The sequence below is a fragment of the Giraffa tippelskirchi genome, chromosome 6, assembly GCF_054371585.1.
Source record: "Giraffa tippelskirchi isolate mGirTip1 chromosome 6, T2T-mGirTip1v1.2.pri, whole genome shotgun sequence".
In the NCBI taxonomy this organism is placed as follows: Eukaryota; Metazoa; Chordata; class Mammalia; order Artiodactyla; family Giraffidae; genus Giraffa; species Giraffa tippelskirchi.
Window position 1 is genome coordinate 24847300 of NC_137280.1, and position 23948 is coordinate 24871247.

Consider the following 23948-nt stretch of genomic DNA (forward strand, 5'->3'; position numbering starts at 1 on the left):
AACACCCAACTGTAGTAAGGGTGGCAGAGTCAGTGGCTACATTTGGTAAAACTCTCCTCCTCCTAGGTTGTTACACATGTGTAACTTCTGGATATGGACTAAGTGAGATTACTGGGGTTGACCTGTGTAGTAAATATTAGTAATAGTTAATCTTTATTTTTATATGAAGAATGAAAATAAATGGATGCCCTAACATTTTATTTCCAAACCTCATAAGATTATATTACACAGACACACACACATACACACACACAGAGGTGTCTTCTGTCTTAGATTACTAGATTGTTTTGGTTGTTCAGTCACTAAGTCGTGTCTCTTTGCGACTCCATGGACTGCAGCATGCCAGGCTCTCCTGTCCTTCACTATCTCCCAGAGTTTGCTGAGATTCATGTCCATTAAGTTGGTGATGCTGTATAATTATTTGATCCTCTGCTGCCACCTTCTCCTTTTGCCTCCCATCTTTCCTAGCATCAGGGTTTTTTCCAATGAGTTGGCCCTTCACATCAGGTGGATTGTAGACCTTTGAAAGTATAGCAGAGCGGTTAATAAGAACGCCAACTCTCTAATCAGACCAGTGGGTTTAAGTGGAGCTTTGTGACCATGAAATAGATACTCAGCATTTCTAAATTTCACTTTCTTCATCTGTAAAATGAAGCTTCTGATAAGTGGCTACTTCCTAGGATGGTAGTAAAGAGTGTGATCATGCATATGACATTTAGCACAATATCTGGCACTTGATAAATATTCAAGAAATATTTCTTATAATTAAGTAAGGATTAAAAGGAGGAGAAAAAGAAGTATTTTAAGAAGTTGTGTTTTGCTCAACACCACAGTTTCATTACTGAGTAAGGTGAAAAGCAGAAGAGTTGAAGATGACTTTTGTTAATTCATTCATTTGATAAAAAGCATGAGCACACACGGGCTGTTATATTAATATATTGAATAAAACAAGGTGGGTTGGGGGTCAAAGAACATTTTAAAATGATAAACAGGAATAATATGGGGGAGATCAATGCATTAATAATAATTAATATGAAAGTGGATATTATTTTGAAGCAAGAAAGTATGAGCCAGGCAAACACTATGTGTATCATTGAATAGCTGTGATTTCTGGGCTTGACAGATATTCCATGCTGGTCAGGCATTCCGGTTGGGACGATATCCAATACATTGGCACCTGCTTGGAGATTTACAGTTTAAATCTTATGTGAAAGGCTGTGCAATTCACCAGACCTATAACAGGGCTGTTACTATCCATAACACACATCACCTTCTGGTCGAGAGGAATATTATATATGATATCAGGGGAGGAGCATTTTTTATAGAAGATGGCATTGAACACGGCAATATCCTGCAATATAACTTGGCAGTATTTGTACATCAGAGTACTAGTCTTCTGAATGACGATGTCACTCCAGCCGCATTTTGGGTAACCAATCCAAACAACACCATACGACACAACGCGGCTGCTGGAGGCACTCACTTTGGCTTTTGGTACCGAATGAACAACCACCCTGATGGGCCATCGTATGACCGAAACATTTGCCAAAAAAGAGTCCCTCTTGGAGAATTCTTTAACAACACTGTTCATTCTCAAGGTTGGTTTGGATTGTGGATCTTTGAAGAATATTTCCCCATGCAGACAGGATCGTGTACTTCTTCAGTGCCAGTGCCTGCAGTATTTCATTCACTCACAACTTGGAATTGTCAAAAAGGAGCCGAATGGGTCAATGGAGGTGCCCTTCAGTTCCATAACTTTGTGATGGTAAATAATTACGAGGCTGGAATTGAAACAAAGAAGATCCTGGCTCCTTATGTTGGAGGATGGGGTGAAACCAATGGAGCAGTGATTAAAAATGCCAAAATAGTTGGTCATCTTGATGAACTGGGGATGGGGTCTGCATTTTGCACGACAAAAGGCCTGGTTCTCCCATTTAGTGAAGGATTGACTGTGTCTTCCGTACACTTCATGAACTTTGACCGTCCCGGCTGTGCAGCTTTGGGAGTGACATCCATCACAGGTGTTTGTGACCACAGATGTGGAGGGTGGAGTGCAAAATTCACTGACATCCAGTATTCTCACACGCCGAACAAGGCTGGCTTTCGATGGGAACATGAAGTGGTACTGATTGATGTTGATGGTTCGCTTACAGGTAAGGTGATGTTTACATTTCTGACAAAATATTTTGGAAATGTATTTTTCTCTTGTCAACACGGAGTTGAATTGTCATAGCATATTTGAGTGAATCACAGATCTTACCTGGTACCAAACTTTCCTAATGACTTAAAGATGTAGGTCAGCACTAGTCATAGATGACACATCCTTTCCTGGAGAAGTCCAAAGCTATCAGATGCAGCCTCCATGTACGTCCTTTTTTTTCCTGCATTTGCACTTTAGTTTTGAGTTAATAGCAAATTTTAAACAATATTTATGGAATTAGGGATCACAAAAGAAATCCATGTCAGTCTGAGAATGTATCTTTTATTCAGTTAATTACATGACTACCCAAATTCTCCAGCCAATCAGGCCCATAGACGTATAAATTCCAGGTTTATTTACATAAGCAATGTAGACAGACTTGATACATCCTGTTCAAGTACCTTAGAGGAAAGTAGTAAGTCACATGCCTACTGTTAGCCTTTTTCTTTCCAATCTAAATTCTGAATTTGGAATTGGTTCAAAGAATATGTGAACTCTAGTACAAAATGCAACATTCTTTGTAGGTTAAATTTTTCTACCATCTGAAGTTCAGATCTTTCTGTAAATATGATTTCTAGAATTTAGCATTTTTATAAAATTTTAATGATAATGACTTGGCTTCCCTGGTGGCTCAGTGATAAAGAATCTGCCTGCCAATGCAGGAGACACAAGTTCAATCCCTGGGTTGGGAAGATCCCCTGAAGAAGGAAATGGCAACCCATTCCATTATTCTTGCCTGGGAAATCCCATGGACAGAGGAGCCTGGAGGGCTACAGTCCATGGGGTGGCAAAAGAGTCAGACACGACTTAGCAACTAAACAATGATTTGGCTAAATAAGACAGAAAGGATGTATGTGTATGTATGATTCTGCATAATACTTTATTAAAGAGAAACAACTGACAAGTAACCCTACAGATATTAACAAATGTTTTTGAAAACTTTTGAAAGAAGGTTCATCTTAATAGTCAAACAGACTGAATACTCACCTATAGTTGTTGATTTGTTTCCTATTCTAACTGAGGCTTTAGGAAGGAGAACATTTGGATAATTCCAATATACAGAGCTTTATTGACCTTTATTTCTTAATTCAGCTTAGATTCTTTTTTTTTTAAATATTTGTGTGTTAGGCTGTGCCAGGTCTTGGTTGTAACATGCAGGATCTTTAGTTGAGGCATATGAACTCTTAGTTGTGGCATTTGGTGATCTAGTTCCCTGACCAGGGATCAAACCTGGGCCTCCTGCTTTGGGAGCATGGAGTCCTAGGCACTGGACCACCAGGAATGTCTCTCAGCATAGATTCTTAATATTTGTTGACAGACTCTCAGTTGCGAGCCCAGGCTTTATGGTCAGACAGCCTGGATTTACATCCTTCCTTGTGTCCTTGGCCAAGTTACTCCCCATCCCATCCCCTACTTTGTCTCTCACGGGTTCTTCAGATCCCATATTTCTGCTATGTTCATGATAAGCTCCCTAAGCAAAGAGTCTGTTGTAAAGCCTCTTTAGGAGGGCCCCTTACTCCATGACAAAATAAGGAAAAATGAACCAAGACTTTTAGATTGTATTGGTGGCACTCTGGATCATGGTAAGCATACGTTGTAGACAGTTTGGCTTTTTCGTTTTCTGACATGACACGTGCTGTTTGCGTCCATTTCCTAGGTCACAAAGGACACACGGTCATTCCACAGAGCTCTCTGCTGGACCCTTCTCACTGCACTCAAGAAGCCGAGTGGAGCATAGGGTTCCCCGGGTCTGTCTGTGACGCCTCGGTCAGCTTCCACCGGCTAGCATTCAACAAGCCCTCGCCAGTGTCCCTGCTTGAAAAGGATGTGGTTCTCTCAGACTCTTTTGGTAAGTGGAGTGTAATCATGTGAACCACTCATTTAAATATGTTCTCCTCAATTTTCATCATCATCTTCCTGAGTTGTCACTCACTATTGACAACACTGAAAAAAGAATAATACTGATATCAGTCAGAAGCCAGGCAGGAAACTACTAACACACCCCTAAACGACTTATGAGGAGTATTGAGTAAATGCGTGGATGAACACGACATTCTGCTGATTAAGGCACCCCAATATCATGGGCTCCCCTGGTAAAGAATCTGCCTGCAATGCAGGAGGCCTGGGTTTGATCCCTGGGTCAGGAAGATCCCCTGGAGGATACTCCAGTATTCTTGCCTGGAGAATCCCATGGACAGAGGAGCCTGGCAGACTACAGTCCATGGGGTCACAGAGAGTCAGACACGACTGAGGGACTAAGCAGTGTGCAACCATAGCCAATACTGTGACAGAGAGCAGGATAGTTGGCATAGCTTTTGGATTAAGACAGTGAAAATACATCATTGTTTCTGCCCCTGAAAGCAAATTATTTTGATTATCTTTGCTGATTGATGTCAGATAGGGGTGCATCTGCTAGGTCCCTGGCTGCACCCCAGGTGCCAGAGGCTGTTGATTTACTGAGTCGTTTGAGTAAAGATACTATATGTGGAACACCACATGTGCTTGACATCGTTGCCTGATGAGATTGCATTAATTTACCATCATTATTCATGATCCATCTGGCATTTGCTCCAGCCAGACAAGCAAGTTAAATGGAGATTGGTAGGAATCTTGATCATCACATCTCTCAGATTTTTTGTTGTGGCATTATTTTCTATATTTTCCCCCCTCAAGAGTTTGGAATTGCTTTTAATTTGTTACCTTGATGAGGGGGTGGCAGGGGGATGTAGGGTTCCTAAAGTGTTCATTCAGTCCTTCCTACCTGATTTTCCTTCCATTAGGAACTCTTCCAGTTACTAAATATGTCTATTTTCACCGTGTCTGACCTGGCCTGACTGGACTGGCTCCGATCTTTATATCATTCCATCCATCCCTTTATACACGCATCCATCATCTCTCTGAATTATTGGTTAAAATGTGTGTGCTCTCAGTCGCTCAGTTGTGTTCAACTCTTTGTGACCCATGAACTGTAGCCCACCAAGCTCCTCTGTCCACAGGGTTTTCCAGGCAAGAATACTGGAGTGGGTTGCCATTTCCTCCTCCAGGGGATCTTGGAGGAGGAAATGGCATGGAGAATCCCATGGACAGAGAAGCCTGGCGGGCTACAGTCCATTTGGGTCGCAAAGAGTCAGACACAACTGAAACAACTTAGCATGCATGCACACATCCCCAAAGGAAAAGAATGACAGTTTATTTTTGTTTTGTTCATTTTTTTTGTTTTTTTAACTTTGGTGTGCTTTTGTTACTTGTTTTTAAAAAATTTTTGCTTTATATTGGAGTATAGCGAATTAACAATGTTGTGATAATTTCAGGTGGACATCTAAGGGACTCAGTCATACATATACGTGTATCCATTCTCCTCCAAATTCCCCTCCCATCCAGGCTGCCACATAACAATAAGCAGAGTACCCTGGGCTGTGCAGTAGGACTTTGTTGATTATGCATTTTAAATACAGCTGTGTGTGCTTGACAGTTTATTTTGTAACCTCACTTCTGACTTCTTCCTCCTAGTTTGGAAAGGGAAGAGGTCACAAATTTAATGTAAAATTCAAAGATGAAAGAAGGGAGAGGAAAAAATATAATTAACTAATCACAGAATTTTTTCTTTATATTGTGAGAGATCTTTTCAAATCTTCACCCGAATTTGTCAGGCATTCTCTCAGGTTAAATCTTTTTCCCATAACAGGTAGTTCAGGTTCCAGGTTTGTCAATCACAAAATTTAGAGTATCATGGCCAGTGTTAGAGGCTGCTTGTAGCCTAGTTCCCTAAGAGCTATCAATCAAAGCTTTCCATTCATACTTGTTAGGCTGACTTTTATTAACACAGCAAGTATAGGAGAATCTAATAATGTTTAGGACATATATTTACATACTCTGCAAATCAAGGATTTTGAAGAAGAATAGAAATGGAATTATATTTCAGATCAATGATGTTTTAAAAATTGTATTGATATATTTAAGCACTTTGTCTTAGTCATTATGTCATCATATTTCAATTTTATTTTTCCCCAGGGAATATAAGCTCCATATCAATTAAAACTTCCAAGTGAGAAAACATTTTATGTTTCAGTTAAGTGTGATATTAAGTGTTGGGGGTCTTCAGGTCAACAAAGACATTTAGAACATAAGGAATGAAGTGCTATACTGATCTCTTTAGAGACTTCCATTGACTAGACTAATATTTACCTTTGCACTTACTCATAAGAGAAGAAATTTTCTAGAGGTAGATTACTAGTGTTTGTTTATGTCCTATAGGCACAAGCATTGTTCCTTTTCAGAAGAAACGACTGACTCACATGTCTGGCTGGATGGCTCTGATTCCGAATGCAACACACATTAACTGGTATTTTAAAGGTGTAGATCACATAACCAATATATCGTATACATCAACATTCTATGGATTTAAGGTAAATACAGAGTTGCATAATCCATCTTCTGATAATTTATGTTGCATATTATTCTAACACAGCCCGCTTACACCAATTGTGAGACCCAGACTGTCCTTGCCTCACATATTGACACTTTCCATGACCCATCTTAAATCTCAGAAGCAAGCCAGAAAAATCCTTCAAAAATCAGAAGTAAGCAATCTTTCTGCCACATTCCTATAGTACTAAGCTTATTATATCCATGATAATAGCTAACATTTATTGAGTACTTATGATATTTTGGAAAACAGTTAAGGGCTTTATTATTTGTATTGTGAAATACAGCAGATACAGAAAATTACAGAAAATAGCAGGCCCAAATCCCATATGCCCACTGCCTAGTTATCTGAATCTAACATTCCGTAACATTCTGTGACTCTTTACTTCAGACTTTTTTAAAGAAATAAATATTTTTGGACGAAGTGGAAGTCCTCTGCATGGCTTACTCTGGTATCAATCCTCACTCTCTACCGCTAATGGTCACCAGTTTCCTGAATTGGGTATTTTCCTCCCTGTTCACATTCTTCTGCTTATACTACATGTGGCAACCAAAAAAAAAAATGCCTAGCACTGTTTCAGATGTTTTGAAATATTATAGAAATTAAATATTCTCTGAATGTATGCATAGGTATGTGTGTATGTGTATATATATAGAGAGAGACAAGGAAAAGAAAACTTTCATTGCCTTAGTGATAAGCTTAGCATTATTGCCATAGACAGATAAAATGTTAAACAAAATATAAATGCAAGGTGAAAAACAAACTAAACCAAAACTTAACTTTTAATATAGGGGTTAAGTGATTCATGTCATCAAAATGAGTGTATATTATGCAGAATATTAATATCTAAAATAAACTTTAATAGGAAGAAGACTATGTAATCATATCTCATAACTTCACTCAAAATTCTGATATGTTTAATATCATTGATATGAGGAATGGCTCTTCAAATCCATTGAATTGGAATACTAGCAAGAATGGAGACTGGCACCTTGAAGCAAACACTAGTACTCTGTATTACCTGGGTATGTATTCAGTAGGCAAAAGTGATTTATTTATTGCTTCATCTAAAGGGGGAGAATAGTGGCTCAATGGGCAAATGCATTATATAGTGTCTTGTATACAACAGAATTTAATGAGTGTTCATTGAATTAAAGAATGGAGACCAAATTTATGCTGGAAAAGGCCTTGAATTGAATTAAGAACTTACGTTTTATGCTTGGAGATAGCACCATCACTCATAATTGACTCCAACATTTATTTTACAAAATTAGAGGAAATGAGTACAATGAACTGTCATATATTTTGTTTCCAATTTAATTATTTAACTATTTTTGGAAAATAAAAATATTTACGAATATAGTCTGAGTTCTGAAATATTTGTTTTTGTCAAGATACTTTGACTCTACTTCTCAGATGTGCATTTTGTCAGAATTTCTTCATACATATTCCATACATTTGAATTATACTAAGTTACTTTCTAAAGAGTATTTTCAAATTGCCATGATTTTGTTTACATTCAAATGCTTTGATCATCATGTTAGTTTAAACTGCTTTTATTTCACTTCCAGTGTCAGGAAAAAATGACCTCCATCAGAGCCAGTCCATTTCTGGGACCCTGGATCCTGATGTGAAGGACGTTATTGTTAATTTCCAAGCTTACTGCTGTGTTCTCCAGGATTGCTTTCCTGTACATCCTCCATCAAGAAAACCAATTCCCAGGAAGCGACCAGCCACATATAAGTATACAGGCCTTTTGTTCATTAATACGCTTCAGTAGTTCCTGACAGCATCCTTTTCCTGTGTCATCTTGGCTGAGATACTGTGCCCTCCTCCTGCACAGAGGGTCCCAAAGCACTTCCACACTCATTGCTTCACTTGAGCGTTACAGCCACCCTGATGACAAGATGGAAAAATCTCACAAAAATTATGTGTGAAAGTTACTGGGAATCTCATACCTGCAGAATGTTAGATCTGAATTATTAGACCAACTCCCTTATTATTTGATGAGAGAGCTGAAGCCCGAAGACCTTAAATGAGATCACAAAACTTCTCGATGACACGCTCAGAACAGCACCAGAAACTGTCTGCTCAGTGACCCAGTGCTTTCTTGTGCTGTGCTGTGCTTGGTTGCTCATTCGTGTCTGACTCTTTTCAACCCCATGGACTGTAGCCCGCCAGGCTACAGCTTCTCTGTTCATGGGGATTCTCCAGGCAAGAATACTGGAGTGGGTTGCCATGCCCTCCTCCAGGGCATTTTCCCAACCTAGGGATTAAACCAGATCTCCCACATTGCAGGCAGTTTCTTTACTGTCCGAGCCACCAAGGAAGCACAAGAATACTGGAGGGGGTAGCCTATCCCTTCTCCAGGGGATCTTCCTGATCCAGGAATCAAACCAGGCTCTCCTGCATTGCAGGCAGATTCTTTACCAGCTGAGCTACCAGGGAAGCAATGCTTTCTTAGCAGGTGGCATTTCTTTCTCTAGAATAACAGTCTTTTTGTGCCTCTGTGTGTGTGTTTTTTTTATTTTTTATTGAAGTATAGGTGATTTATAATGTTGTGCTAGTTTCTGGTGTACAGCAAAGTGATTCAGTTATACATAAATATTTTTCATATGCTTTTCCATTATAGTTTATTACAAGATACTGTGTGTAATTCCCTTGCTATACAGGAGGACTTTATTGTTTGTTTTATACATAGTAGTGTGTATCTGCTAATCCCAAACTCCTAATTTATCCCTCTCACCCCTTTTTCTCTTTGGTAACCATAAATTTGTTTTCTGTGTCTGTGAGTCTGTTTCCGTTTTGTAAATAAAATTCGTTTTATCATTTTTTAGATAGACTAACTGTCTTGGTCAAATCTCATAGTACAGCTTGTTTAATTTTATTTCAGATATTTGATTTCCTAAATACATGTTAACTCTCCTAGTTAAAAATAATTTTTCTATCTTTGAAACTTGTAAAGCCCTTTACCTATATTTCTCCTATGAAACATCACTTTCTACCTCATATTACAGTAATTACCATATATGGTGATACTAGTATGTGACAGTACTAGTCTTTAAGACCTTTAAAGGCATGAACCGATTTGATGTATATTGCATCCCCTACAGGCAAATAATAACCATAAAAATAATGTTGTGAATGATAAAAATTAACAATAAGTAGGCATGTAAGAGCCCAGTACTGCATATCAAGTACAAATCAATATTATTTAAGTGAATTATAATTTCAAAATATACAGATACTGTGATAACTGTTGCACAAAAGAATAATAATTGAATTTGTTTATACATTTAACCATAAAAAAATTTTTTACTGAGAACCTGCCATGTGCCAGGCACTGTGCTGAGTACTGAGATTAGGTTGAGAACAACAGAGATGTGGCCTCTGCCCCCATAACATACACTTCATGTATATGCCATAGGATAGGTTTTTTCCTCCCACAGTATGAGTTCTACTCACTAGAAATAGTAGCAGTTGGACTTGTTAGTTTGTATTTTGCAGATAGCTATCAGTGAGAGCAGGCTTCCCTGGTGGCTCAGTGGTAAAGAACCTTCCTGCAATGCAGGAGACCTGGGTTCAATCCCTGGGTCGGAAAGATTCCCTGGAGAAGGGCATGGCAACCCCCTCCAGTATTCTTGCCTGGAGAATCCCATGGACAGAGGAGCCTGGTGGGCTGCATTTCATAGAGTCACAAAGAGTTGGACACTACTGAAGCAACTAACCAGCTGCAGCATCAGTGAGAACAAATAGACCCTTGATCCAAAATTGAACCTCAGGAATAGAATATACAGTTCTAGCTACACAACACACAAGTGTTTAGTTCAAGAGGTATTAGGCTTTATTGATCGTAACAATGGGCAATTAGAAGAATATATAGTTGGAGAAGGCAATGGCACCCCACTCCAGTACTCTTGCCTGGAAAATCCCATGGACGGAGGAGCCTAGTAGGCTGCAGTCCACGGGGTCGCTAAGAGTCGGACATGACTGAACGACTTCACTTTCACTTTTCACTTTCATGCATTGGAGAAGGAAATGGCAACCCATCCAGTGTTCTTGCCTGGAGAATCCCAGGGACAGTGGAGCCTGGTGGGCTACCGTCTATGGGGTTACACAGAGTTGGACACGACTGAAGCGTGCAGCAGCAGCAGCAGCATAGCATGTAGTATAGTGCTGCTGGGCAGAGAAGACTGAAAGGCTTGAGAAAAGCTAGATGAACTCAGCTGTTGAATCTGCACCATGCTGATCAAGTTATTCAGTTAAATAGATATAACCTTTAAACAACCTTCATTAAGATGGCTTCATGAAAAAAATGCATTATTGTGAGTATAAATAATCCTAAATGATCCACTAACTTCTCTTTTAAACCCACGAAGACAAAATTTTTATAACAGGATTTCAGAGCAAAAGGTTTTTTAGTAATACACCTTAAAATGTGTCATAAAAATATACTTTTAACCAAACAAACTGTATTGGTTATTCTTTAGATTTCCTGCATTAGTATCAGAAAATTTTTTAAATTTCTTACTCAGGCAGGAGAGCAACCTCTGTGATCATTTTTAAACAGGAAAATACCCTCAACTGTGTAATAATATTGTTTGTCACAGTTTGTACTGAGACAGTTTCTAGCAGGCATAGTGATGGTAAGTAGAGATGGTGTCTCCTCCAACACACTTTCCATGTGCTGTGCTATGCATGCACGGTCAGTCGTGTCTGACTCTTTGCAACCCCATGGACCATAGCCCACCAGGTTCCTGTGTCCATGGAATTTTCCAGGCAAGAATAGTGAAGTGAGTTGCCATTTCCTTCTCCAGGGGATCTCCCCAACCCAGAGATTGAACCTGTATCTCTTGCATCTCCTGCACTGGCAGGAGGATTCTTTACCACTGGCGCCACCTGGAAAGCTGCACACTTTCCATATTTATTTCAATTTAACATAATGCTTTTCACTCTGGTTATAGACTGCTATCTGTGCCCCCAGCTCAGGGGCTTACTCTCATTGACCCATCCTTGCCAATTCAGAGACCATTCTTCCAGGCCTCCTTCACAGAATCTAGCCAACTATATGCCCTCTTGTCACTTTCCCCTGAAATAGCACCATATCTAAGAATCTTTAAATGGACAAAGGATGTGTTTCTTTTCACTTTTCCACCTGTGCACACACTGCTATATTTAAAGTAGGTAACCAACAAGGACGTACTGTACAGCACAGAGAATTCTACTCCATATGGTGTAACAACCTAAATGGGTAAAGAATTTGAAAAAGAATAGGTACATGTATATGTATAACTGAATCACTTTGCTGTACACCTGAAACTATCACAACATTGCTAATCAACTATGCTTCAATATAAAATTAAAAAGTTTTAAAAAAGAAATCTTCTAAAGAAATCAAATTATTCATGTGATAGACAAAATTAGGGTATCACAATAAGGCTTTAGTAGGAGAAAAAGTGATTCAGATAGTTTTCTTTAATGGAGAAAAATCTCTATGTAGTTATGTGTTTTGAGTCTTTTACTAATTGCATACATTAGCTTGTCAGTGAAATTACAAACTATCTAATTTGCATTTTATTATCCCCAAAACATCTAGTATAGTGCTACACCCTAAGGAGATGCTTATTAAATAAACAGATAATACTAAATGGAAATATTTCTTTTCTCTTTGCAGCTTATGGTCGAATAATTCTTTTTGGCAATCATCTCGAGAAAATAATTATACCATACCTTACCCAGGAGCAAATGTTGTTATTCCTGAAGGTAAATGCATAAATGTAAATAAATAAAATGCTTGTGTTTATCACCTTTAGGATAGATGCCACAGTACTTAGCAGTTAGGGTAGGTAGATAGTGTTACTCAGCACACCCTGGAGAAAGAAAATATGAAGAGATGGGTTCCATTCTTGTGTCCTGGATGGTATATTATATGGAAAAAAGGCTCACTAACTTCAAAATTAGGACTCATCGATAAGGCTGTCAATGTTTTATCTACAGGCTATACATTAAAGTCTTGTTTTATAGGAACATGGATTGTGGCAGACACAGATATTCCACCAATGGAAAGGCTTGTTATTTGGGGGGTTCTAGAATTGGAAGATAAACATAATGTAGGAGCTGCAGAGTCTTCTTACAGAAAAATTGTTCTGAATGCTACCTACATATCACTGCAGGTAAGACTGAGGGTCTTGTAACTTTCACCCTTACTAGCCAAGTGCTAAAATGTTGGAGATTTATTGAACAGATTCAGTTCAGTTCAGTTCATTTCAGTTGCTCAGTCGTGTCCGACTCTCCGCGACCCCATGAATTGCAGCACGCCAGGCCTCTCTGTCCATCACCAACTCCCGGAGTCCACCCAAACCCACGTCCATCGAGTCGGTGATGCCATCCAACCATCTCATCCTCTGTCGTCCCCTTCTCCTCCTGCCCCCAATCCTACCCAGCATTAGGGTCTTTTCCAATGAGTCAACTCTTCGCATGAGGTGGCCAAAGTATTGGAGTTTCAGCTTCAACATCAGTCCTTCCAATGAACACCCAGGATTGATCTCTTTTAGGATGGAGTGATTGGATCTCCTTGCACAGATTATAAGAAAGCGTATTCAATTGATGTGAATTGAAACACGACTGGCTCTACCCCATGAAATGCAAGCCTAAGTTCAATGCATTGAACTTATATTTCTGCTCTCCTTTACATTTTAAGAACACATTCCTTACGTGGTAATTATCATGCTACTTTGTAGTGTGAGTTCTCCTCATTTTCAGTCCTTTAAAATAATTTATATCATTGTTACGTAAAACTAAACTCACAGCTTGCTGCAACTAACAGAGAATTCCCTGGAGTTCTGGGGGAAAAAAAAAAAAAAGCGAACAGTATTTCTTAAGATGAATGGATGTAGAAGGGATTATGAAAACCAGGAGCAGACAAATAAAAATATTTCAGTTGTTTGGAATAATCACCTCATTCTCTCATAAACCTCAGATAGTCTTGAATATGTAGTAGTTTAATCAATTTAATTGTTCTGTCAGTATTTTATTGGTTTCATTTAAAAGAATAGCTTAACCAAAAGCTATTAAGCACCACTAAAAAATAAGTGGGAGCCTTTCTTTCATAAAACTAGGCCTTTAAAGCTTTAAAGATATGTGATATTTTGGTTAGATGCAGAGCTTAGAGGGAAGTTACTGCTACAATTGAATCCTTACCTCATTGTTAAATTGTTGGGTAACAGGTTAAGTTATTTGACTTTTTCCACATCAGTTTTATCATCTATGAAATGAGGATAATAATTTCAATTCATGGGTTTAGTATAAAGGTTAAATGATATAAAATATGTAAAGCTTTGCATGTTATACCTGGCATAGAATCAGAAACCATTTGGTAATAGCAATTTTTATTAACAGTGACGGCTCATGAATAGCATCGCTTGGCTTCCCTTTTTTATGGTGAATTTTTCCTGCTCAGTTTCTAAGTATTAACAACTTTCTGCTTCACTGCAGGGAGGTAGATTAATCGGTGGCTGGGAAGATAATCCTTTCAAAGGAGAATTACAGATTGTTCTGAGAGGGAATCATTCTACTCCAGAGTGGGCTCTTCCAGAAGGACCAAATCAAGGATCCAAGGTCTTAGGTACGTGCTCCCAGATACCAAAAGAGTCATGTTAGTTTTGAGAATCTGCTTTAAAACATGGAGCACTAATAGACTTGCCTCAGTTCAGAATGTTACAGTATTAGAAGTTTTTACAGACACTGATTTGTAGTAATGGGTTATAAAAGTTGCCAAGATTTTAAAAAATTAATTCATGCCACATTATATTAGATATAGATGTGTGTATTCTAAACCAAAATGTAGTTTATCACAAAACTAACATTGATGAGTCACTCCATATGTAGATTATTTCTCTAATCTGGTTTTCTTCGTAATCTTTCTTTTGTAGAAACAATAATCTTTTTCATTCTTTAGGACTTTTCCCTTAAAAGGTAACTTTCCTGCACATTATTCCTACACAGTATTAGTAATCTGTGGATCAGTTGATTCTGCTGTCAGTTATCCAGTTGTAACTATTGCTGTGTTTTAATTTTCCAGTTGCATTTGTGTGGTTGTACAGATTCCCATTTGAGCCTAGAAGCAATGGACCTGAAAGGGTTTAATTTGGTCCCAGTAAATAACCACTTTTATTAATACCACTGCATCTTTAAAGACACGTGTTGTGTTGGCCAAAAAGCTTGTTCGTTCAAATTTTTTCCCCCCGTACTATTTCATGGAAAAACTGAAAATGAACTTTTTGGTCGACTCAATAAACGTGCTCACTTGCTCTAATGTAAAATTTCTAAAACAGTGATAGTAAGTAAGGGGATTTTTTAAATGGCTTAAAATTGAGTTAGCTCTTCCGAGACAGACAAATTCAAATCTTAAAAGTTTCCTGGGACTTCCTTGGTGGTTCAGTTGGTTAAGTCTTTACTTCTTGGGCAAGGGGTATAGATTTGATCCCTAGTCAGGGAACTAAAATGCCACACGGAGTGGGATAAAGAAAAGGAAAAGAAAAATTTCCTGAGGCGGGCAAATGCAACCTTAAAATTTTTTTTTTTGCCTTTATGTGTTTATTTTTTTATTTCAAAACTACGAATTCTAACAACACAGAACAATATCAAGAAAAGACGCACATCTTACCAGTTCTCCTCTCTGCATGAGGAGACTAACATCAGCAATTTCTACATGTTCTTTTCATGCTTTTTATCTATGTGTATATTCATATTACATAAAATGACTTGAAGCCTTATATAAAAACATAGTCAAGCTAAATATATTACTGTGCGTTTTCTTGTTAACATATGAATACCTTTCCAGATCGATACTTATATATAAAACTCTTCCTTTTTATGGCATATTACACTACAGTATTAGTAATATCTTCTAATTTACTCCTTCATTCTGCTATCAATGTAGATTTAGATTAATTCTAGTTTTTCTAATATTTCCAAATGTTGTATTAAGCATCCTGATTCGTGTATCCTTGTGTACTGGATTTAATTTCTAGGGACTAGATTCCCAGCAATGGGTCAGAGAGCCAAAGCCTTCTTCTATAGCCCTGAGCAGATAACCCCAATCCTTTGCATTCATTCTAAAATGTTCAATCACTTACTGAAATGTATCTATTGTTTCATTTTATACTAGCACCTAACTCAGTTCTGTATGGTGAATAAATAGGAGTGGATTTTTCTCCTGCAGGGGTATTTGGTGAACTGGACCTTCATGGAATTCCACATGCAATATATAAAACTAAGCTCTCAGAAACCGCAGAGGCAGGTTCCAAAGTCCTCTCTCTGATGGATGCTGTGGATTGGCAGGTAAAGGAACTACTCTGTGGGGGGAAGTAAAAACACGCAATGAGTCAACTTAAAAAGGTTTCTTCTTTATTTTCATGGACATTTATTTTCTCACATGATTACCCAGGCAAGAAATGTGTGCTTTACAATTAGTTTGCACTCAAAAATCTGACTTTGACAGCAGGTATTTAAAAATTGTGGTGTCAGAGGTTCTTCAGAATATATAAAGAACGTTATGTATAAGTTACAAAAGGAAAGTATGAAGGTTTGGGGGTAAAAAATTAGTTTACAAATTCTTGTCAAACAGAAAAAGGAATTTTTTTTAATGCACTTTTGTGTTATCTCAGTTGTCTGAGATTTGCTTCTAATTTGTGATTTTACACATTAAGTGTTTGGAAAGAAACCAGATGTTGATGCCTAGTGATATTCAAAAAAGGCCTACATCAAGTAAGAGATTTTGGTAGAATATGAATGGTGGCGATGCCAATCTCTACTACATTCATAGGTTTGCAAGTGATAATTGTGGTAGTTGAGGTGTGATTACTTTTTAAAGGTGATTAAATGATTTAAATATCCCTAGTATCCAATTATCATTTATTATTACTTATCCAGTTAATATTTTACGCATATCATTTATGCAGTTAATATTTAGCTGAATGTCAAACATTTTGTGAAGATTCATTTGTGAAGAAATTGGTCAAAATAGAGAGGAAATTGCATTGAGGTGAAAGAGGGAGACACTAAATGAATAAATAAATATGTGTTAATTTTAGATTATAATCTTCATAATGAAGGAAATAAATCAAGTGTGATAGAGACTGCCATGGTAGAGGGTGGCAGATGACATTAAATTGATATTGCCAAAGAAGGCCTCTCTCAAAGGTGTGACAGGATTCAGGACATACTACCCCCAAATATCGACTATTTTAAGCTGAAAAATTTCTGCGCGTGCAGGAGGATTTTCTGACCTTCCCCGAAGCAGGTCATAAAACTTTCATGTGAAAGTTGCCTACCCTATACTCGGAAGAAAGGACCATCCTCAGCTCTAAAGACAAAGAGACACAGAGAGGAATCAGAATGGACAAGTGTTGCTGTTTATCCCGTTTCCTACACTTAGCTCCTACCCTATCACATTTTCCCTATATTCCCCACTGTTCCATAAAAATGCTCAGGTTTGTGGTCCAGTAGTTAAGAATCTGCCCGCCAATACAGGGGACACAGGTTCAATCCCTGGTACGGGAAGATTCCACATACTGTGGGGCGACTAAGCCCGTGCACCCCCAACTACTGAACCTGCATTCTAGAACCCCCAGGTTGCAACAACTGAGCCCAAGTGCTGCAACTTCTGAAGCCCAGGTGCCCTAGAGCCTGGTCTCTGCAGCAAGAGAAGGCACTGCAATGGGAAGCCCGTGCACCGCAACTAGAGAGTAGCCTCATTTGCCACAACTAGAGAGGGCCTGCGTGCAGCCACAAAGACTCAGCGCAGTCAGTCAGCTAAATAAATAAATAAATTTTTTAATGCTCAGGTGTAACAATTTCAAGTCTTCTGTCATATAAAACTTGCACCAAATAAAATTTATACCCTTTTCTCCTGTTATTCAGTCTTTTGTTGCAGGGGTCCTAGCTGAGAACTTGGTAGGGTAGAGGAAAAACATCTTTTTCCTCCTCTACAAGTATAGTTGAGCAGAGGCTTGGATGACAAAGAGAAGCTTGTCATATATGATAGAGATTCTAAGACATGACCCTATAGTGTCACTTTTCTCTGCCTTTCTCGCCTTTCAGGAATATCCAGTGATAGCTAATTGTGTAAAAAAATCTGGGGGAAATGTTTTTAAGTCCTAAGAATATTATTCTGACCAATTTTTAATAAAAATAACGAACATATTTGCTTTGATCTATCTAATTTTAAAAATGTATATTAAGTGACTGAATTCAACTTGAGGAAATGTTGACATAATTCAGGATATAGAATTCTTGCTATCAAACTAAAGCGTATTTATTTTAGAAAGCTAAAGGTATGGTTTGTTTTCTCTGATAATACTATGGTTGTAACCGATGTAAGTTAAATTAGAATTATTTAATAGTTATTGAGAGATATAAACTTATTTTTTAAAATTGTCTTAAATTTGGAATTTTTCTAAGGAGGGTGAAGAGATTGTGATAACAACCACAAGCTATAATTTCCACCAGACGGAAACTAGAAGCATCATTAAAATCCTGCATAATCACAAAATTCTCATTCTCAATGATACCCTTTCCTATACCCACTTTGGTAAGTAGCTGTTCTTTAACCAAATAACTATATCATTAAAATGTCTTGAAAAAGTCACATTTTAGTCCTCTCCTCTGTAATTGCAATTATTTGATGAAATATCTCACAATTATTTTATAGGTACATTTCAGTGAGATTGGCAGTGGTACCCAGAGGGTGCTACTCTTCATGTGTTGGCTGCCAAGAGTTCCTGCTATATGTTTATTCGTTTATTCAGCAAATATTTGGCGTGACCGTTATATTCCATGGGATAAGGCTGGCACTTTCTGTTTTAAGCAAACTTCCAGACATACTTATGCACACTGAAATTTGAGAAACCTTGATCCAAGAGCATCTTTGCCCTGATTGGTTTCACTGACACATTCCTCAGTGGTAACTGCATTTAGACAAGCTACCACAAAATGATAAACTCTGATTCTCAAAGAGAGAAGGAATTAATCAGAATCAATTGAAGGTGATCTTTCAGCTTGTAGAATCAGGGCCTTCCCAGCACCCCAGGCTTTTCCCATTTCACATGCTGTGCTGTGCTTAGTCGCTCAATCATGTCCATCTCTGTGACCCCATGGACTATAGCCTGTCAGGCTCCTCTGTCCATGGGGACTCTCCAGGCAAGAATACTGGAGTGGGTTGCCATGACCTCCTCCAGGGAATCTTCACAACCCAGGGATCAAACCCAGGTATCCTGCATAGTAGGCAGATTCTTTACCATCTTAGCCACCAGGGAAGCCTCATCTCACATGCTACCTTCATCTGAATCTCAGGAGGTGGAAGCAGACAGGAGTGTAATGTTAGAAAAGCCATTCAGGTACTTCTGATGTTTCTGAGAACCCCAGCTAAGGCAGCATGATACACTGGTGGGTATCTGACCTGCATGGAAAAAGAAACTTTTTAAAGCAGAATTTTGATAGAATCACATGTTTATCATTCTATATCACATATTTTTTCTTTAAATCAAAAGTAAAGGGTTTCTTTGAAGAATATTTTAATCATAAGATAGTTTTTGAAGTTTGATAGCATAGGTTCTTTCATTTAAAGTACCAGATACTTCTCTGTTTAAAATGTACCTGCTTGTCTTAAAGTTTTGAGTGAGATCTCTTGAAATGTAGAATGTAATTTAGGTTATGTTTTTAAATCATGAAAATATAAATGTACAGACTGTGTTTGATAAATAGGATATACTACATATTTATAAAGATTTGTGTTTGGTACAAAACATATCACAGGAAAAGCAGAGCAAACCAAGGTTTAAGCATCAGGAGAGGTAATATCTATGTGTTACTGATTCTCCACGTGGCCATAGGCAAGTTCTTTTACTTCTCTATCTCATTTCCTCATCTGTTAAAATTACAGTAAGCTCCCCAACTTGCCTTACAAGTATATTTTTATGTATAATTTGAAGTGATCGCAAAATACCTATGAAGCAATAACTTTTAAGCAATTATAATAATTGCTTTGGTATAAATAGAAGAATTACTTTTGATTATTTTTTATAAATAAAAAGATGTAATTTCTAGCTGCCATCTGTGTACGTTTAAGCGTGTAATTCAAATCAGTTCATGTATTTGTTCTGACTTTTGGCATATTAGAAAGTTATGTGGCCTGTAAGCTGCAAAGAAACTAATAAAGACAGATATTTCTCCGGGTTGGTAATAATCTAACTATCCTGCTGCAGCTGAAAGATACCATATTCCTGGAACTAGTCAGAGCTACGCATTAGCCGCCGATGTTGGGATACTGAGTAGGAACATCAAAATACTTGGTGAAGATTATCCAGGTTGGTTGAAGGAATCTTTTGGTGCACGCGTCCTAGTCAGTTCCTTCACTGAAAATATGGTGACTTTTAAAGGTTAGTACAGATTCAATTTATTTTTCTAAATGAAATATAGCATGGTCTCTTCCGTATTTAATTCTTAAATAATCCTCATTCCTTTATAGGATCACTTGTGTTAAATATATATATATATATGTACATATATATGTATATACAACTTGTGTTTTATATATATATATATATCCAACTGAGTAAAGTTTAAAGATCTCATTAGCTTTATTCAAGGATATATGAATGGGGCAGCAGCCAATCTAACAAATGCAAAGGAGCATCAAAGAGCTGTGCGAAACAGAAGACTTTTATAGGCAGAAGGAAGCAGCAGCAAGTCAGTTATACTAGGCAAAAAGAGGGTTGGCAATTGCAAGGCTACTTTTCATGTAGAGGGAGCAGAGGTTTATCAAGCAGATTACCTAATCAATGCTGATCAGGCAATTGCTGATGGGCTGGTTTAAGATTCCATTTCAGGAGAGCTGAAACTGTAATTAAGTCTGTTTGGTGATGCAGGGCTTAGCAAAAGGGACTCTGTTTTGGGCCTGATGTATTGTTTTTAACACTGAAAAATAGAGCCTTGGTATGTATTATATAGTCCAGATACCACCCTCCAGAACCAAATTCCTAACATTATTCTTCTAATTTTATCTTCATAGACAAAATAATTATCAAATTAACAATGACCTTAGGTAACAGCTTACCTACTATCACATGCCTGGTGCTAAGTTGCTTCAGTCATGTCCAACTCTGTGATCCTATGGACTGGTAGCCCACCAGGTTCCTCTGTCCATGGAATTCTCCAGGCAAAAATCCTGGGGTGGGTTGCCATGCCCTTCTCCAGGGGATCTTCCCAGGCCAGGGATCAAACCTGCGTCTCTTGTATCTCCTGCATTGGCAGGCAGGTTCTTTCCCACTAGTGCCGCCTGGGAAGCCCACCCAGCACCACACTCAAAGACAAATCAATTCATAACAAGCACAACCAATCTGTTGTGAAAGGAAAATTTCTAACATATATTAAAAATAGAGAAATGTATAATGCTTATCATCACCAATTATCACAAGTATCAGCTTTGGCCAATCTTGTTTTACCTATGTGCTCACCCACTTTCTTCAAGCCCCAGATTATTTTGAAGCAGCAGGCATATATTTTTTAAGATATAATGGACACATAATATTGTGTAAGTTTCAGGTGTACAGTATGTTGATTTGATACTTTTATATATTGCCATTTGATTACCACAGTAGTGTTAGCTAACATCTCTGTCATGTCATATAATTATTATTTCTTTGGTTGTGGTGAGCACAATTAAGACCTAGTCTGTTAACAACTTTGAAGTTTGTAATATGGTATTTTTACTGTTTTCCTATGCTGTACATTGGATCTCCAGGACTTATTTATCTACTAGTTGCAAGTTTATACCCTTAAATAGCTCCCTATTTCTCCCACCCCACAGATCCTGATAACCACCTTGCTATTCTCTGTTTCTATGAGTTCAGCTTTCTTGTGTATGTTAGTCGCTCAGTCATGTCCAACTCTTCACGATGCCAAGGACTGTAGCCTGCCAGCCTCCTCTGTCCGAGGAATTCTCCATGGAAGAATACTGGAGCAGATTGCCATTTCCTTCTCCAGGGGATCTTCCTGACCCAGGGATGGAACCCGAGTCCATTTCATTTATATGTAGAAGCTTTTTAAGATTCCGCATATAAATGAAATCATACAGCATTTATCTTTCTCTGTCTGACTTATCTCACTTAGCGTAATTCCCTCCAAGTCCATCCATGTTGTCCCAAATGGCAGAATTTCATCCTTTCTTACTCATGGCTGAATGATGTGTCATGTATATATACAGTGAAATATTTTAGATAGATAGAGGGGAGGGTATCTCACATCTTTACCCTTTCATCCCATTGATGGACAGTTGGGTTGTTTATATATCTTGGCTATTATGAATGAAGCAACCACATATTCATCTAGAGGTATTTCAGTGTGTAAACCTAAAAGACATCTTTCAAAACATCTGTAACAATCAGATTTTAAAATGTTAGCTATAATTTCTAAGCATCAAACGACTGTTGAGAATTCTCCAGTTCATCCCTTCTTCCTCTTCCTCTTCCTTCCCTCCCACTCCTTCTTCTTCCCTCCTCCCCTTTCCCATTTTCCTCTTCTGTCTTTTTTTTTTCCTTCCTTTCTTTATTTCCTTCTTTCTCTTTGACTCTTTTTGTTCAAGTTGGACTCTAAATAGATCCATATTGCAACTGGTTATGAATCTTAAATCTCCGATTCATTTTTCTTCCCTTGTAATTTGCTAACAAAAGAAGCTAGGTCATCTGTCATACAATGTCTGCAATAGCCCCAAATAGTGATGCACCCCTAGAATTTAACATGTTCCTGCCTCCTTTGTATTCTCTATGAATAAGTAGCAAATTTAGAACTAGGAAAATGACCAGATCCAGACTCAATTTTTAGGCGAGAATTTCTCACAACTGGTGGTGGTTTTCCCATTAATAGGCACATAATATACAATTGTTCTTCCTTTTGTGACGTTAGCTGTTATTAATAATCATTGCCTGGATCTATTAAATCACTGAGGTTTAAAAAGGTAATACTACTATTCCCTCCTCTTTTATAATCTTGAATATTTCTATAAAGAGAAGCTTCCCCAGACAACTGTTTGACCACCTTGAAGGACAGTTTAGATAGAAAAAATGTTGAATTCTTTCCTTTTATTTATTGGTTTTCAAAATAATGAATTGGTTCCCAATCATCCTCTGAAGGTGACAAGGAGTTTTAGTTTTGTTTTCTTATTAGTATCATTATGAACTTATTATGTTCTTCACCATATATCCAAACACCTGCTCATGGATTTCCAGACAGAAATCAATTTCCCTTCTAGTGTAAAATAACTCTTCTCCAATGCATTTCATTAGATATCAGTTTTTGAAACAAGGAATATTCTCGACTGTTTTTTTTTTCAGACATGAATCGTTGTGCCCCAGTTAACCTGTATAAAAGACAGGAATAATCAGAGTTCCTGACTCATAGACGTTGTACAAGAATTAAACATTGCCTGTTATACACTTAGTACAGAACTTGACATAGAGTCATCTCTCACAGATTGTTATGGCTGTTCCTAATAATCTATGAAATTGCTTTTTGTCACTTCAGTGGCACTTATGACAAACTCGATCTGCAGATACTTGGCAGTGCATATTCTGGAAAAAATTATGTAAAGATAATGTCTTTAAAAAGCTCTTTGGAGCATCAAAATTGAAATGTCAGGTAAATTATAACTTGTATCTCATGTCATGCATTCTTAACAGGGACAATATAACACCAACAGGTGTAAACTGACTCTTGGGGGCATAAAAAGCTTAAATACTTTATGGCCCTCCAAAGGGCCCCTATACAGTGACAGATACGTAGTTGTTGTTGTTCAGTTACTAGGTTGTGTCCAACTCTTTGCAACCCCAATGTGTAGTGCATCTGTGATATTAGAATTTCATGGAGAATGGATACTATTCACAAGAAAATGTCTAAAGAGGTTTTTGGAAAGGCAGTGAAAAAAACAACTTTAGAAACAATACCTTATTTGTATTAAAAGAGCAAAAAATGAATGTAATTTCCTTGAAAAAGTTGAAAACAAATTTGTAATTTGGAAAATTACTAGAACTTTCATAGTTTTTCAAAAACTTTTATTCAGTTTCAAAGAAAAAAATGTGTAACTACTTTCCCCACCAGGAAATGCAAGAATAAGTAATGTGGAATTTTATCACAGTGGTCAAGAAGGCTTCAGAGATAGCACGGACCCAAGATATGCTGTAACATTTCTTAACCTCGGACAGGTTTGTACTTTATTTTAAATTTTTGCATATACTCAAAATTAAATATTTTAATTTTATTTTCATT

General features: G+C 37.7%; 1 protein-coding gene across 1 annotated transcript in view; it reads left to right on the top strand.

Moving 5' to 3' along the window:
- PKHD1L1 (PKHD1 like 1) overlaps nucleotides 1-23948 on the top strand; it is a 165327-nt gene that overhangs the window by 98857 nt on the left and 42522 nt on the right. The window contains exons 49-60 of the mRNA XM_081503071.1: nucleotides 1124-2153; nucleotides 3858-4049; nucleotides 6455-6606; nucleotides 7492-7651; nucleotides 8198-8369; nucleotides 12301-12389; nucleotides 12651-12799; nucleotides 14121-14250; nucleotides 15850-15968; nucleotides 18090-18219; nucleotides 19892-20065; nucleotides 23781-23884. Coding sequence (XP_081359197.1) covers nucleotides 1124-2153; nucleotides 3858-4049; nucleotides 6455-6606; nucleotides 7492-7651; nucleotides 8198-8369; nucleotides 12301-12389; nucleotides 12651-12799; nucleotides 14121-14250; nucleotides 15850-15968; nucleotides 18090-18219; nucleotides 19892-20065; nucleotides 23781-23884 — 2601 coding nt within the window. The remainder of the gene's footprint in view (nucleotides 1-1123; nucleotides 2154-3857; nucleotides 4050-6454; nucleotides 6607-7491; nucleotides 7652-8197; nucleotides 8370-12300; nucleotides 12390-12650; nucleotides 12800-14120; nucleotides 14251-15849; nucleotides 15969-18089; nucleotides 18220-19891; nucleotides 20066-23780; nucleotides 23885-23948) is intronic.